Consider the following 12,751-nt stretch of genomic DNA (forward strand, 5'->3'; position numbering starts at 1 on the left):
AGTAGTCAAGATCCACTGCAACAACCTGCTCTACATTTCAATTTCTTTCTTCATAGAGCGCAATTTAGTAAGTTTGACATGACTGACCTGTCTTTAACCCCTTTTCTGTCATGCTGATCCTACCTTTAAGGACGCATGATGGAATATTTTCATCATGCAGTATTTTCCAGCAGGGTCTATGGTCATTTGATTCCTGGGGCTCCCCTCTATCACCTGGGGCCAGAATTAGTGGCCCCAGACTGACCGATGCTCTGTTTGATCCCTGCTCACACAAGTGAATTCCAGTTATCAATGGAAACCCGGGGCTCCCCTATATCAGCTGGGGATATTTTAGTGACCCCAGCCTTTTTGATGAGCTACATGCAGTGCTGTAAGTCAGCGCGGCACGTATCTGCTTAAATAGGCATTTAAATACCTATATCTAGATTGTGGTTTAAGCAGGGTTAAATCCCTGCTCACACCAGGAAACCCAGGTATCATTAGAAACCTGGGGCTCCCCTCTGTCAGCTGGGGTCGTTTTTAATGTCCCCAGACTGACAGCTGAGCTGCATGCAGAGCTCAAAGTGAGATCGGCATGTAGCTGTTTAAATGGGGATTGAAATCCCCATAGACAATGTAGTGTGATCAGGGTTAAATCTCTGCTCACACCAGGAATCTTGGTAGATACATGGGGCTTCCCTCTTTCAGTTGGGGCCATTTTTAGTGGCCCCCAGAATTGTTGATGAGCTGCATGCAGTGCTGAAAGTCAGCACTGCATGTAGCCTTTTAAATCCACAAAGAACACTAAAGCGATCAGGCTCCGCTACAGTCATTCTCTCAAGTGATCTGGTGCTTGGGAGACCCCCAGGGTCTGACCAGACCTTGGAGGGTCACCCTCTATGCCCCAATGCCATTCTGATCAGTGCTAGGCATTTTCCGTTGCCCAGCACAGATCGCATTGCATTGGGCATAATGTCTTCAATGTAAGAGATAGGAGACTGCAATACTGAAAATAGCCAGTAGCCAGCAACGTACCACTGTCTATTTTTGTTTAAAATCCCTTTACTAATATCACTACTGATATTAGTAGAGTAAAACATTTGGGATTAGGATTAAATTAAGGATTACAATTAAGGATTATTATTCAGTTTAGAATAAGTACTAGATTTATTATCACGTTTATTATTGGGTTTATTATTTAATTTATGTTTAAGATTAGGTTTATAATTAATTGTAGTATTGGGATTATGTTTCAGATTAGGGTCAGCACGGGCATCCCTTGCTGAATATAGCAGGGGGAATCATTTTAACACTATTGCTAAAGGTAGGATTGAGATTAGGATTAAAGGAACACTATAGTCACCTAAATTACTTTAGCTAAATAAAGCCATTTTAGTGTATAGATCATTCCCCTGCAATTTCACTGCTCAATTCACTGTCATTTAGGAGTTTCTGTTTATGCAGCCATAGCCACACCTCCCCTGGCTATGATTGACAGAGCCTGCATGAAAAAAAAAACTGGTTTCACTTTGAAACAGATGTAATTTACCTTAAATAATTGTATCTCAATCTCTAAATTGAACTTTATTCACATACAGGAGGCTCTTGCAGGGTCTAGCAAACTATTAACATAGCAGGGGATAAGAAAATCTTAATTAAACAGAACTTGCAATAAAGAAAGCCTAAATAGGGCTCTCTTTACATGAAGTGTTTATGGAAGGCTGTGCAAGTCGCATGCAGGGAGGTGTGACTAGGGTTCATAAACAAAGGGATTTAACTCCTAAATGGCAGAGGATTGAGCAGTGAGGCTGCAGGGGCATGTTCTATACACCAAAACTGCTTCATTAAGCTAAAGTTGTTCAGCTGACTAAAGTGTCCCTTTAAGGTTATAATTTGGGTTACACATGGGATTACGTTATGGGTTAGGATTGTGGTAAGGGTTTATGATTAGATTGAGGGTTAGATTTTGGATTAGGATTTGGTTTAGCATTAGGGATTTAGATTGGGATTAAGATATATACATATGGAGTATATTTGTACTGAGAAGATCGTTTTATGACCGTGGGACACGAGATTTAAAAAAAATAAGCATAAATACTAAGTGTATGTAAATATGTTAAAATAAAAATGAATACCACAAACTTTAAAATAAAATGGTAACAAAATGTCACTTATATAAAGCTTATAATATTTTATGTGAGAGTCCCCATGGTGTCCACTTTTGTAAATGGTATGCATTGGTGGCGTAATTTAAATATATGAGCGACTAAAATGCCCCAAAATGAAACAAAGACCCATCGTCCATTTGCCATTTAAAAAAAAAAAAAAAAAATGGACTGGGCCAGGTATGATTTTAGCCCTGTATTTTCACAAAAACTTGGCTACGGTATACAAAGGGGGTCATTTTGTACTCGGGGAATATAGCTGAGAATTTTGTTGCTCATCTCTCCTGTTTTTCTACTATGGGGGCCTCCTGGGGGTATCAATCTGACAAGTCAAGCATGCTATATCCTCTAATTTTTTTTTATTTTTTTTTTATTAACACTTACACTAGTGAGACCACTCTCCGTGCAAACGGCCTGTATACTACTTGTCATAATGATTGCCTTACTCCTCATGAACTGTTAACTTGTCTTTTCTCTAAAAATGTGCTGTTATATATACACTTGTTTTATCCTGATTTGTTTTTCTCATTGCAATCTTCTGTGTGTAAGATGTAAGCTTTGTTACTCTCAAGCATAAAAAATAACAATATTATGAAGTTAAACCGGCACAGTCATGTCCGAATCCAGTGGTTTTTTTTGTTTTTTTTACCTGCCTCCACTACATATAATTAACCCCCCAAAAGCCCCTAAGCCCCCAAATTACCTATTTTTTATTATTTATTTTCTGTCCCGATCTATATTCATTGCACCGCCATCTTTGTGTGGGTAGATGAAGTCCCTGTGGGACACGTCATCTGCCCACACTAGATAGCACTGTGAGATTCCCGCACATGCCCAGTTAAACACTTGGGCATGCGAACGGAAATTTCATCCATTCATTCGTCAGAAAGACGAATGAATGAAAAAAAATTTCAGACTAACAAACTAACACTGAATATCAGTGTTTGTTCGTTTAGTTTATTACAAGGAGGGAGCTACCGGCACGCAGCTCCCGCCTTGTAATATGTAAAGATAGAAGCGGCAGGGAGCAGTGCTCCCCACCACTTCCTAAACCCCCCATGTCCTCCCTCACTCTATGGGGGTCAACATAACCCCCATAATGGCATAAGGGAGATTAAAATCTCCCAAATGCCCCTACTCGCTATACCGCATGTCTACTAAACAGTGAGCAGCCTGTGACCTACTGTCCTCCCCCCTCGGCCCCCACCCCTGAGAGGCCGGTATCCCTCCCCCCCTCCCCCCCCCCCCCCCCCCCCCCCCCCCCCCAGTCCCAAGCCCCTTGTCACCCCACCCAAATAAAACTATATCTTACCTACCCCCCTCACCCTAAAAATAGTGAGGGGGGAATAAAATAACTAACCTGTAAAGAAAAATTTTACTTCCCATTTGAGGTCTTCTTTTTTTCTAAAATCTTCATTTTTCAGCCCCCAAAAAGGCCATATAAAAAGCCATCATACTTGTCGAACTTAAAATAAAATTAAAAAACCTGACGAAAAAGAAAAAACCCAACGCTAAAAATATAATCCATCTTCACCCATGTAGGGCTCCGCGCAGACTGAGCTCTGCAGGGTTGGGGAAGGCTTATAAAGCCTTGCCCCACTCTGCAATTAGGCTAAGAACACTCTGGTTGGTTTAAGCCAATCAGAGTGCTCTTTGTCATTTTACACAGCGTTGGGATTTTTTTTTTTCGCTCTGGTTTTTTATTTTAAGTTCGATGGGTATGGGTCTAAAAATTAAGGTTTTAGAAAAAAGAAGACGTCAAAGGGTAAGCTTAATTGTTCTTTACAGGCTAGTTATTTTATTCCCCCCTCACTATTTTTAGGGTGAGGGGGGTAGGTAGTGGTTAGTCTTATTTGGGTGGGGGAGGGGGGGGTGACTAGGGGCCTGGGACCCCTAGTCACCTTGATTGGGGTGGGTGAGAAATTCATTTAGGACAGTAGGACCCCCCTCTCCACCCCCCCTTATCCTTATTTAGGGCCCCCACCCGCCGAACAGGGGGGAGAACAATAGGTCCCGTCCCGCCTCATTGTCATTTATTGACTTATTGCCCCCACCCACCGCGCAGGGGGGAGGTCCTGGGGGGAGGACAGTAGGTCGTCGGCCCCCTAATTGTTATTTAGGGGGCCCCCACCCGCCGTGCGGGGTTAGTAGGTTTGTGTTTTTTGTTTTATACAATGAGCATCTTTACTTAGTATTAGTAAATGTGGCTGAAAGACCAATTTAGGTCTTTCAGCCTTTTAGTAGATAGCTCCCTGATACCGTGGGAATTAGGGAGTTATCTACTAAGCGGCTGCGAGATGCAGTCGCGGCAATGAATAGGATCGGGGTTTCATTCATTCGAATGAAATTCCGATACGAACAAAGTCCCGGATTGCGTTCTAACACGAATGGAGAAACGGTTAGTAAGCAATTTGGCAGTTCTGCCGGCGTCCTGTCTAAGTGACAGGAAGCATCGCGGGAACAGGGAGGAAAGGTAAGGCTTGTGGGAAAATTGCTGTGACCACCGGAAACGAAGCACACTTTGCTCCTCCGCTGGTCACCGCGTAGGAAACCTCCCTAAGAGAAATAGTCCCTACTTTTTCTTAATTCTGACCTTTGTATTCCAGGTAAAATACGGTCAGTGAGGGTTTCTGAAAACATTTGAAACTTTTCTGAACTTGTTCTTTGTCTTGTCACCAATCCCTCAATTCGTTTTGATTTCTCATAACACACAACAGCTATTAAGTGCAATAATCTCCCTTTTTCTTTTCTCTCTTATAATTTCCAATCTTTTTCTTTTTTCTTTAATGTTACTCTTCTCTTCCACTCCTATTTGATGTATACTCTGTTTATAGTTCTTGTGTCTATTGTTTCAGGAATGCAGAAAACCTCAGGAAGCATTTGGGTTTGAACAGGCGTCAAGAGATTACACTCTACATATGTTTGGAGAGATGGCTGATAACTTCAAGTCTGATTATTTCAACATGCCTGTGCATGTAAGTATTTGTCTTGTTATAATAACATAACCATAACCTAAAGATGGGTTTGGCAGCGTAGATCAACTTTCTAAAAACTCTTAACAGATGGTACCCACAGAGCTAGTAGAGAAGGAGTTCTGGCGTCTTGTATGCACTATAGAGGAAGATGTGACTGTTGAATATGGAGCTGATATTGCCTCTAAAGAATTTGGAAGTGGATTTCCTGTACGAGATGGCAAATTTATTGTAAAACCTGAAGAAGAGGTGAGTTATCTGTAATATCGAGGAGGAGGGAATTTGAAAAGCTGGAAAACATGTATTCCTTAATTAATATTAATATATCCCTCCTTTAGGAATACCTAGACTGTGGCTGGAATCTGAACAATATGCCTGTGATGGAGCCCTCTGTCTTAGGCCACATTACAGCTGATATATGTGGAATGAAGTTGCCATGGCTTTATGTGGGGATGTGCTTCTCGTCGTTTTGCTGGCACATTGAAGATCACTGGAGCTACTCCATTAACTATCTGCACTGGTGAGAACTAAATTCTAGCTGCTACAGTGGAAGAATGTGCTTAACCCCTTAACCCCTTAAGGACACATGACATGTGTGACATGTCATGATTCCCTTTTATTCCAGATGTTTGGTCCTTAAGGGGTTAAAGGGACACTATAGTCAGCTGAACAACTTCAGCTTAATGAAGCAGTTTTGGTGTATAGAACATGCCCCTGCTGCCTCACTGCTCAATCCTCTGCCATTTAGGAGTTAAATCCCTTTGTTTATGAACCCTAGTCACACCTCCCTGCATGTGTCTTTCACAGCCTTCCATAAACACTTCCTGTAAAGAGAGCCCTATTTAGGTTTTCTTTATTGCAAGTTCTGTTTAAGATTTTCGTATCCCCTGCTATGTTAATAGCTTGCTAGACCCTGCAAGAGCCTCCTGTATGTGAATAAAGTTCAATTTAGAGATTGAGATACAATTATTTAAGGTAAATTCCATCTGTTTGAAAGTGAAACCAGTTTTTTTTTCATGCAGGCTCTGTCAATCATAGCCAGGGGAGGTGTGGCTATGGCTGCATAAACAGAAACAAAGTGATTTAACTCCTAAATGACAGTGAATTGAGCAGTGAAATTGCAGGCGAATGATCTATACACTAAAACTGCTTTATTTAGCTAAAGTAATTTAGGTGACTATAGTGTTCATTTAAGTTAGTGTCACATTGGTGTTTAATTATTTTTTATTTTAATTGTGGTCTAGGGGTGAGCCAAAGACTTGGTATGGAGCACCTGGATATGCTGCAGAACAGCTGGAAGATGTGATGAGGGAACTTGCACCAGAACTATTCCTTTCACAACCTGACCTCCTCCATCAACTAGTTACCATCATGAATCCCAATACTCTGATGGCACATGGTGTGCCGGTATGTGTTAATTTATAACATGTTCGTCTGCTATTCATGCTTGCATTGTTAGATTTGCATTCCAAATAGAATTTAGATATTGCATAGTGAAAATGGAAGGAATGCCACAAACATGTCAGCTGCCTCCCAAAAAAACAAAACATAAGATTTTGGTGGAAAACAAGCTTTATTAATAAATTAGCAGAGACTACTACAAATTTACTCACACACCTTTTTTTTTTTTTTTTTTTTTTTTTTCATTCTACACTCTTTATATCTAAAAAATGAAATGCTTCTGATTCTCAGAGATGACTTTTGCTGTGAAATTTTATTTTCTAAAATATGGGATGCAGTCCCTGATGATGAGGGGAACACCCATAATGCAACGCTTTCAGCCTCTCCAGTCACTGTCTCCCTAGGTTTTGTTCTCTGCCTTTAATAAAGGTTTCGGTATGCAAAGCTGCTGTTAGAAAGAAAAAAAAAAATCATGGTTTATTTTTACCCCTTAATGATTGAAGCCAATGACTTGTATACCTATGAAGGAACACCTTTTACACCCTCCTTATACCTATACGAGCGGGGGACAATGTTTGCCAAGTAGAGGTTATAACCTGTACAATAAATAGTACAACAGCAGTGGAAGGACCAAAATGATCAGACCACTGGAGTTGTAGGTGGTTGAAGGGAATAAGCGCATAACCCAAAAAATAATAACAAAAGAAGAAACTGAATGGGGTGAACTAGAACAGTACACCCATGATCAGCTTCTAAACCCTAAATGAGTCTGCTCCACCAATATATGCAAAAAAGTGCTAGTAATTGGAGCATAGAATGAACTAAGTACAATAATATGAATCTTTATTAATCCCTCTTAGGGGAAAGGAAAAATGGTTAAAAGAACGTGTATACACAGTGCCGAGATAAAAGAATAGGATATTTAGTGATCTAACCACACTAAAGCATACTCGCTATATAGATAGTATAAGATAGCCATAAGAACCTTAGGATGTAGCAAAAAACGTATAGTGGGAAACTTCCCAATGCTAATTAGTCCGTAGACAACTAGATGAATTTGAAAATGTGAGCTAAACTCGCAGGGGTAGCATATTAGGTAATGGCTGTAAATGTTTGAAAACAGCTCATGAACGGATACAGTATCTGAGCCATGCACAGTGTGTGTTTAGAGGAAACAAAAAAGGAGGTATCCCCTGAAGGGTAGAGGCTGTAAGCATCAACTTCAGAAAAGCAATATGTTATCAACTGCACATATATCGTGATTATAGTGATCTATAAATGGATACAGTCCCAGGTAACATCAGGGGTGTATGGGGATATTTTAGCGTATGGGGTAATGTATTGTAGAGGACGTAAAGGAATCTAGTGGGAGCCGTGTAAATCGAACTCATAAAGTAGTCGGTAAATAACACTGTCTCCCTAGTTCTAATATTCCAAGTGGTCCCAAGGTACAAAATGAGTGTCAGGGAACTTGAGGGGAAAATAGAGAGTGAACGGCAGATAAGATCGCATAAATAATGCGATCAGAGTGTAAGCCTATCCACGCTGGTCCAATCAGACAGAGCTCCTCATTACTCTAAAAGATCGCTAAATATAAGCCTTTAGAAAAGTAGCGTAACGGGAGTGCTCTTAGGTTAAATCACCATAAGGTATACGTATCAGTTGGTAGCTAGGAGGATTAAAGACTTGTTAATTGCGAGTGGTCGTTGAGATACGGCATAATAGGGGTAGTAGTAAAATATTCCCTCCAAACCCAGAGAACAACGAGCAATTTAAACGTTTATATCAAGAATATAGAAAAAGCCTTAAAAATTCCCAGCAAATGGTAATCCCCAGATCTAACTATTAATCCTATTAAGGTCTCAGCAGCGCTATGGTAAGCTACACTGTGGTCCTAAGTAGGACAGTATAGAGTCTTTGGATATCTGTAACGCTCAAGTAAGAGAGTATAGATAATGGTCCTCAGTAGGACAGTCTAAAGTAAATAAGTATCGGTAACGCTCAACGCGCGTTTCGGCGCTAGAATGCGCCTTTGTCAAGAGCTAACCGACTATACGGTTGGCGCCTCTTTTTAAACCCTATTAGGGCCAGCCCATCAAGAATAGTGACGTCCAGGTCCGTGTAGGACCGCCCACATTTTGGGCGGGGCCGGGAAAGTGAATGACAGCCGACCTTAAGGCTTGAGGGAATTAACCCTTTCTAAGCCTTTAGTTCAAAAAGAAGGTCCCCAAAGGGAGAAGAATAGAGTGTACAGTTCGTAATAACAAAATTGTCTGAACAAGAATGTCTATGAGTGGAGCATGTCAATATGCAAATGTGTAAGATTATAGTCAATATAAAGGCTTAATAGTTGGAGAGTTTGTGATTGTTTCTACTCAAATGAGATTGTTGTGTTTGATGTCATGCATCAGGTTTGATTGGAGCAGTGGAGCATTTTGCTTCTTTAATCATATAATTCAACTTAAGCAAATAAATACTGGAGTAGACAATATTAGATTGTAGTAAGTGTGTATTAAATAAATGGTGCAAATGAGAAGCCTTCATTCAGTCCTCTAGGTTGTAGGGTCTTGAGCCTATATATCCAGAAACTTTCTAGTTGTCTTAATAATCTCTCGTAGTCTTCCCTTCTCTTGTCCCGTTTCACTAATTCTAGCCCGCAAAAGCGTAAGCCATGTGATTTGCCAGAATGATGTTCTTTGAGGTGGCGGGCAATGGGGGTTTCGATGCTCAATTTAGGTGATCGGACATGTTCTTTGATTCTTTCTTTAAAAGGACGGAAAGTTTTACCTACATATTTGCAATCACACTCACAGGTAAGAAGGTACACCAGACCTGCGGTGTTGCAGTTAAAGAATGAAGTCTTTAATCCTCCTAGCTACCAACTGATACGTATACCTTATGGTGATTTTTTTTTTCAATTTGACAATTTTTATTTTTATTTGTCATGAATAAAACCAGTGGGGGTACAGAAAGGAAGAGAAGGGGGGGGGTTAAGGGTGAGGTAAGTGCTCAACCCATACATTTATACCTTTCTTCACATCACTTCTATTTGTTGCAGTTAACAAACAAGATCATATTACACATTCAAATGCGCCTGGTACCTCGTGTAGGCCCTCGAGAGTTTTCAGTTGTAATGTTTACCCTTAGTGTCTGCAGTCTATGTTGCCCCTAAGTACCTTTGCAACCTGTGTGTAGATTTTGTATTTTGTTTCGCAGGGGTTTACTCATGTCGGGTGTTTCCGTGCCCAGTTCTCCCACACCTCATGCCTCCAGCTCGCTTGTGGCGAGATCTGTGTTATGTTGGATTCGTATTTCCCAACTTGGGAAAGGTTTCTTATTATTTCTTGTGTGGTTGCATTATTGGGTGATAACCAATTTTTGGCTATGAGCTGTTGGGCTGCGACCAGTATATGGAATATTAAGTATTTGATTGGTTTGGGGTAGTAGGCATCATACATGAATAAGAGTAAAGAGGCTGGAGAGTTTGGTATTGTTACCGATGTGTGGTGGTGTATCAATGATATGACTGCTCTCCAGTAAGGTTGAAGTTTCGGGCATTTCCACCAGATATGGAGGAATGATCCTGTATCTTGTTTGCATCTCCAGCAAACGTTAGATAAGGATGGGTTCATGGTTGCGAGTCTTGTGGGGACCATGTACCATCGGTAGAGGAGCTTGCGGGTGATCTCTAAGTGAGTGGCACAGGATGACATACCCTTGGCCGCATTCACCGAGTTTAACCATTCTTGTTCTGTCTTTACCTGACCTAGATCTGTCTCCCAGGACTGTGCCCAGGTCATGGATTTGATAGTCTTTTTAGGCATTAGCAATCTATATATGGTAGATATGGGTTTTGTTGCCGGCTTGCCCGTCATAATAAGTTTTTCAAAGTGTGTTAGGTCCGGTTCAGTATGGGGGTGAGACCGAGATATGTGGGCTTTCCACCAGGAGGACACTTGTAAGTAGGAGTGATGCATAGTGTTTGGTAGTGTGTGGTCTCGTTTGAGAGTCTCGAATGTTGCCAGCCTGTCTTTATCTAAGAGAGTGTTTACATAAAGTATCCCGCACCGGTTCCATGCTCTATAATTAAAGTCTGGGATCATGTGTGTTAATGCTTTAATGGGCATCGAGAGAGGGGTTGGGTGGCGTCCACACAAGAGTGCCCGGGTGGCGTCCCATATTTTTAGCAACGTTAGGGTAGCTGGGAGTACTTGTGAGGTGTCACCCCTTTTTTGAGGAGGCAGCCACAGTGTCGTGTGCATGTCTTTTGTAGGCAGCCAGTGTTGTTCTATATGGACCCATTGAGGATAATGCACGGTTTGGGTAATAGAGAATAGGCTGGCTAATACTGCCGCTCTGTAATATAATTGCACGTTGGGAAGGCTCATTCCCCCCGCTTGTTTAGGTTGGTATAGTGTGGATAGAGCTATTCTAGGTCTTTTGCCTTGCCAAATGAACGAGTTGATTTGTTTCTGGAGTGTTTTGAAGTAAGTGGATGGTATCTGCAAAGTGAGTGTCCGAAATAGATATTGTAATTTGGGTAGAACCACCATCTTAACTGCTGCGATACGGCCTGACCAAGAGATAAACTTATGTCTCCAGCGTAGGAGAGTGTTGGTGATCTCTTTGCTTAGTTTGACATAGTTTAGATGGTATAAATTAGTTAGAGTGTGTGGGAGTTTGATGCCCAAGAATGTTAAATAGTCAGTTCGCCAATCGTATAGGAAACGGCTCCTCAAGTTAGACAAGTAGCCCTCCTCCATCCCTACACCCATAGCCTGCGTCTTAGAGAGGTTTAATTTATAATAGGAGCAACGGCTGTATCTCTGCAGAACAGAGTGGAACGCTGGCAGGGACTCTAGTGGATCAGCAATTGTGAGTAGGATATCATCTGCGAAGAGGTTCAGTTTATGTTCCTCTCCACCTACCCGGATCCCCTTGATCTGTACTGTCGATCGGATGTATTCGGCCAGGGGCTCTAGGGCCATGATGTAGAGAAGTGGTGACAAGGGGCATCCCTGCCTGGTGCCATTAGTGATAGGGAAAGGTGTAGATTGGAACCCTGACGTGAATACTCGGGCTTCGGGGTTACTGTATAGAGATTTGACCACTGAGATAAATTGTGTGGGGATACCAAATTTAGTCATGACCGCCTGCAAGAACGGCCAATGCAGGCGGTCAAAGGCTTTCTCAGCGTCCAAGGATAATAGGAGGCTGTTTGGGGTCTGTCTGTGCATGGTATGTAATAGTGCAAGGGCCTTTCTTGTACCATCCGATCCCTGTCTTCCGCGTACAAAACCCACTTGATCGGGGTGGATAATGGTAGGTAATATATCAGTCAGTCTATTGGCGTAAACTTTGGCAAGGATCTTTACATCTGAGTTTAATAGGGAAATGGGCCTAAAGTTGGCGCATTGGGTTGGCGACTTCCCAGGCTTAGGCAGGGTGGCCACATTAGCTGCAAGCATGTCAGATGGCATAGATTCCAAGGCAGTAGTTGAGGTGAAGAGTGAAACTAGCCTAGGTGCAAGGAGGGAGGAGAATCTCTTATAATATACATTGGGAAAGCCGTCTGGGCCTGGTGATTTGTTTAGAGGTAGGTTACGTATGACGTCCTCCACTTCTTTTTGTGAGATTGGGTCTGCTAGAATGGTTTGTTGTGTGGCTGATAATGAGGGCAATTGTACGCCAGCTAGGAAGCTCGATATTTCTTCTGTGGTGGGTTGGTGGGTTGCAGGGTCGTTTTTTTAAATTATATAGTTTGCTATAGAATTCTGCAAATAGGTTGCTAATTTCTTGGGGTTTAATCACTTTCTTCCCATCACGTGTTAAGATATGTGAGATTTTAGTGTGGGCTTGTACCTCTCTGAGACGGCTAGCTAGAAGCGAACCCGCTTTATTACCCATATGATATTCTTTAGTTTTAAGTCTGTTAAGTGTGCGTGTCGTCTTGGCTATGTTGAGATCATTGAGTTCCGATTGGAGTTGTGTAATGACTGTCTCGCCTGCAGGGGTCGGGTTGAGCATATGGGAAGCCGAAGCGTCCCTCAGCTGTCTCAGCAGGTTTAGAGATTTGGTTTGTGAGATTCGTTTGAGGAAAGAGGTACGTCTTATGAACAAACCTCTCATCACTGTTTTGTGTGCGCTCCATATCGTGGCTTGTGACACATCTGGTGTATCATTGGTTATAAAATAGTGTTGAAGTTCAGACTCTACTTCCGAACTAAATGTCTC

General features: G+C 41.8%; 1 protein-coding gene across 2 annotated transcripts in view; it reads left to right on the forward strand.

Moving 5' to 3' along the window:
- The window catches only part of KDM5B (lysine demethylase 5B), a 166,483-nt gene that overhangs the window by 43,553 nt on the left and 110,179 nt on the right, over nucleotides 1-12,751 (forward strand). For both annotated transcript variants that reach the window (XM_063453213.1, XM_063453214.1), the window contains exons 10-13: nucleotides 5,000-5,119; nucleotides 5,207-5,365; nucleotides 5,455-5,636; nucleotides 6,361-6,523. In XM_063453213.1, coding sequence (XP_063309283.1) covers nucleotides 5,000-5,119; nucleotides 5,207-5,365; nucleotides 5,455-5,636; nucleotides 6,361-6,523 — 624 coding nt within the window. The remainder of the gene's footprint in view (nucleotides 1-4,999; nucleotides 5,120-5,206; nucleotides 5,366-5,454; nucleotides 5,637-6,360; nucleotides 6,524-12,751) is intronic.

This window comes from Pelobates fuscus, chromosome 1 (genome assembly GCF_036172605.1).
Source record: "Pelobates fuscus isolate aPelFus1 chromosome 1, aPelFus1.pri, whole genome shotgun sequence".
In the NCBI taxonomy this organism is placed as follows: Eukaryota; Metazoa; Chordata; class Amphibia; order Anura; family Pelobatidae; genus Pelobates; species Pelobates fuscus.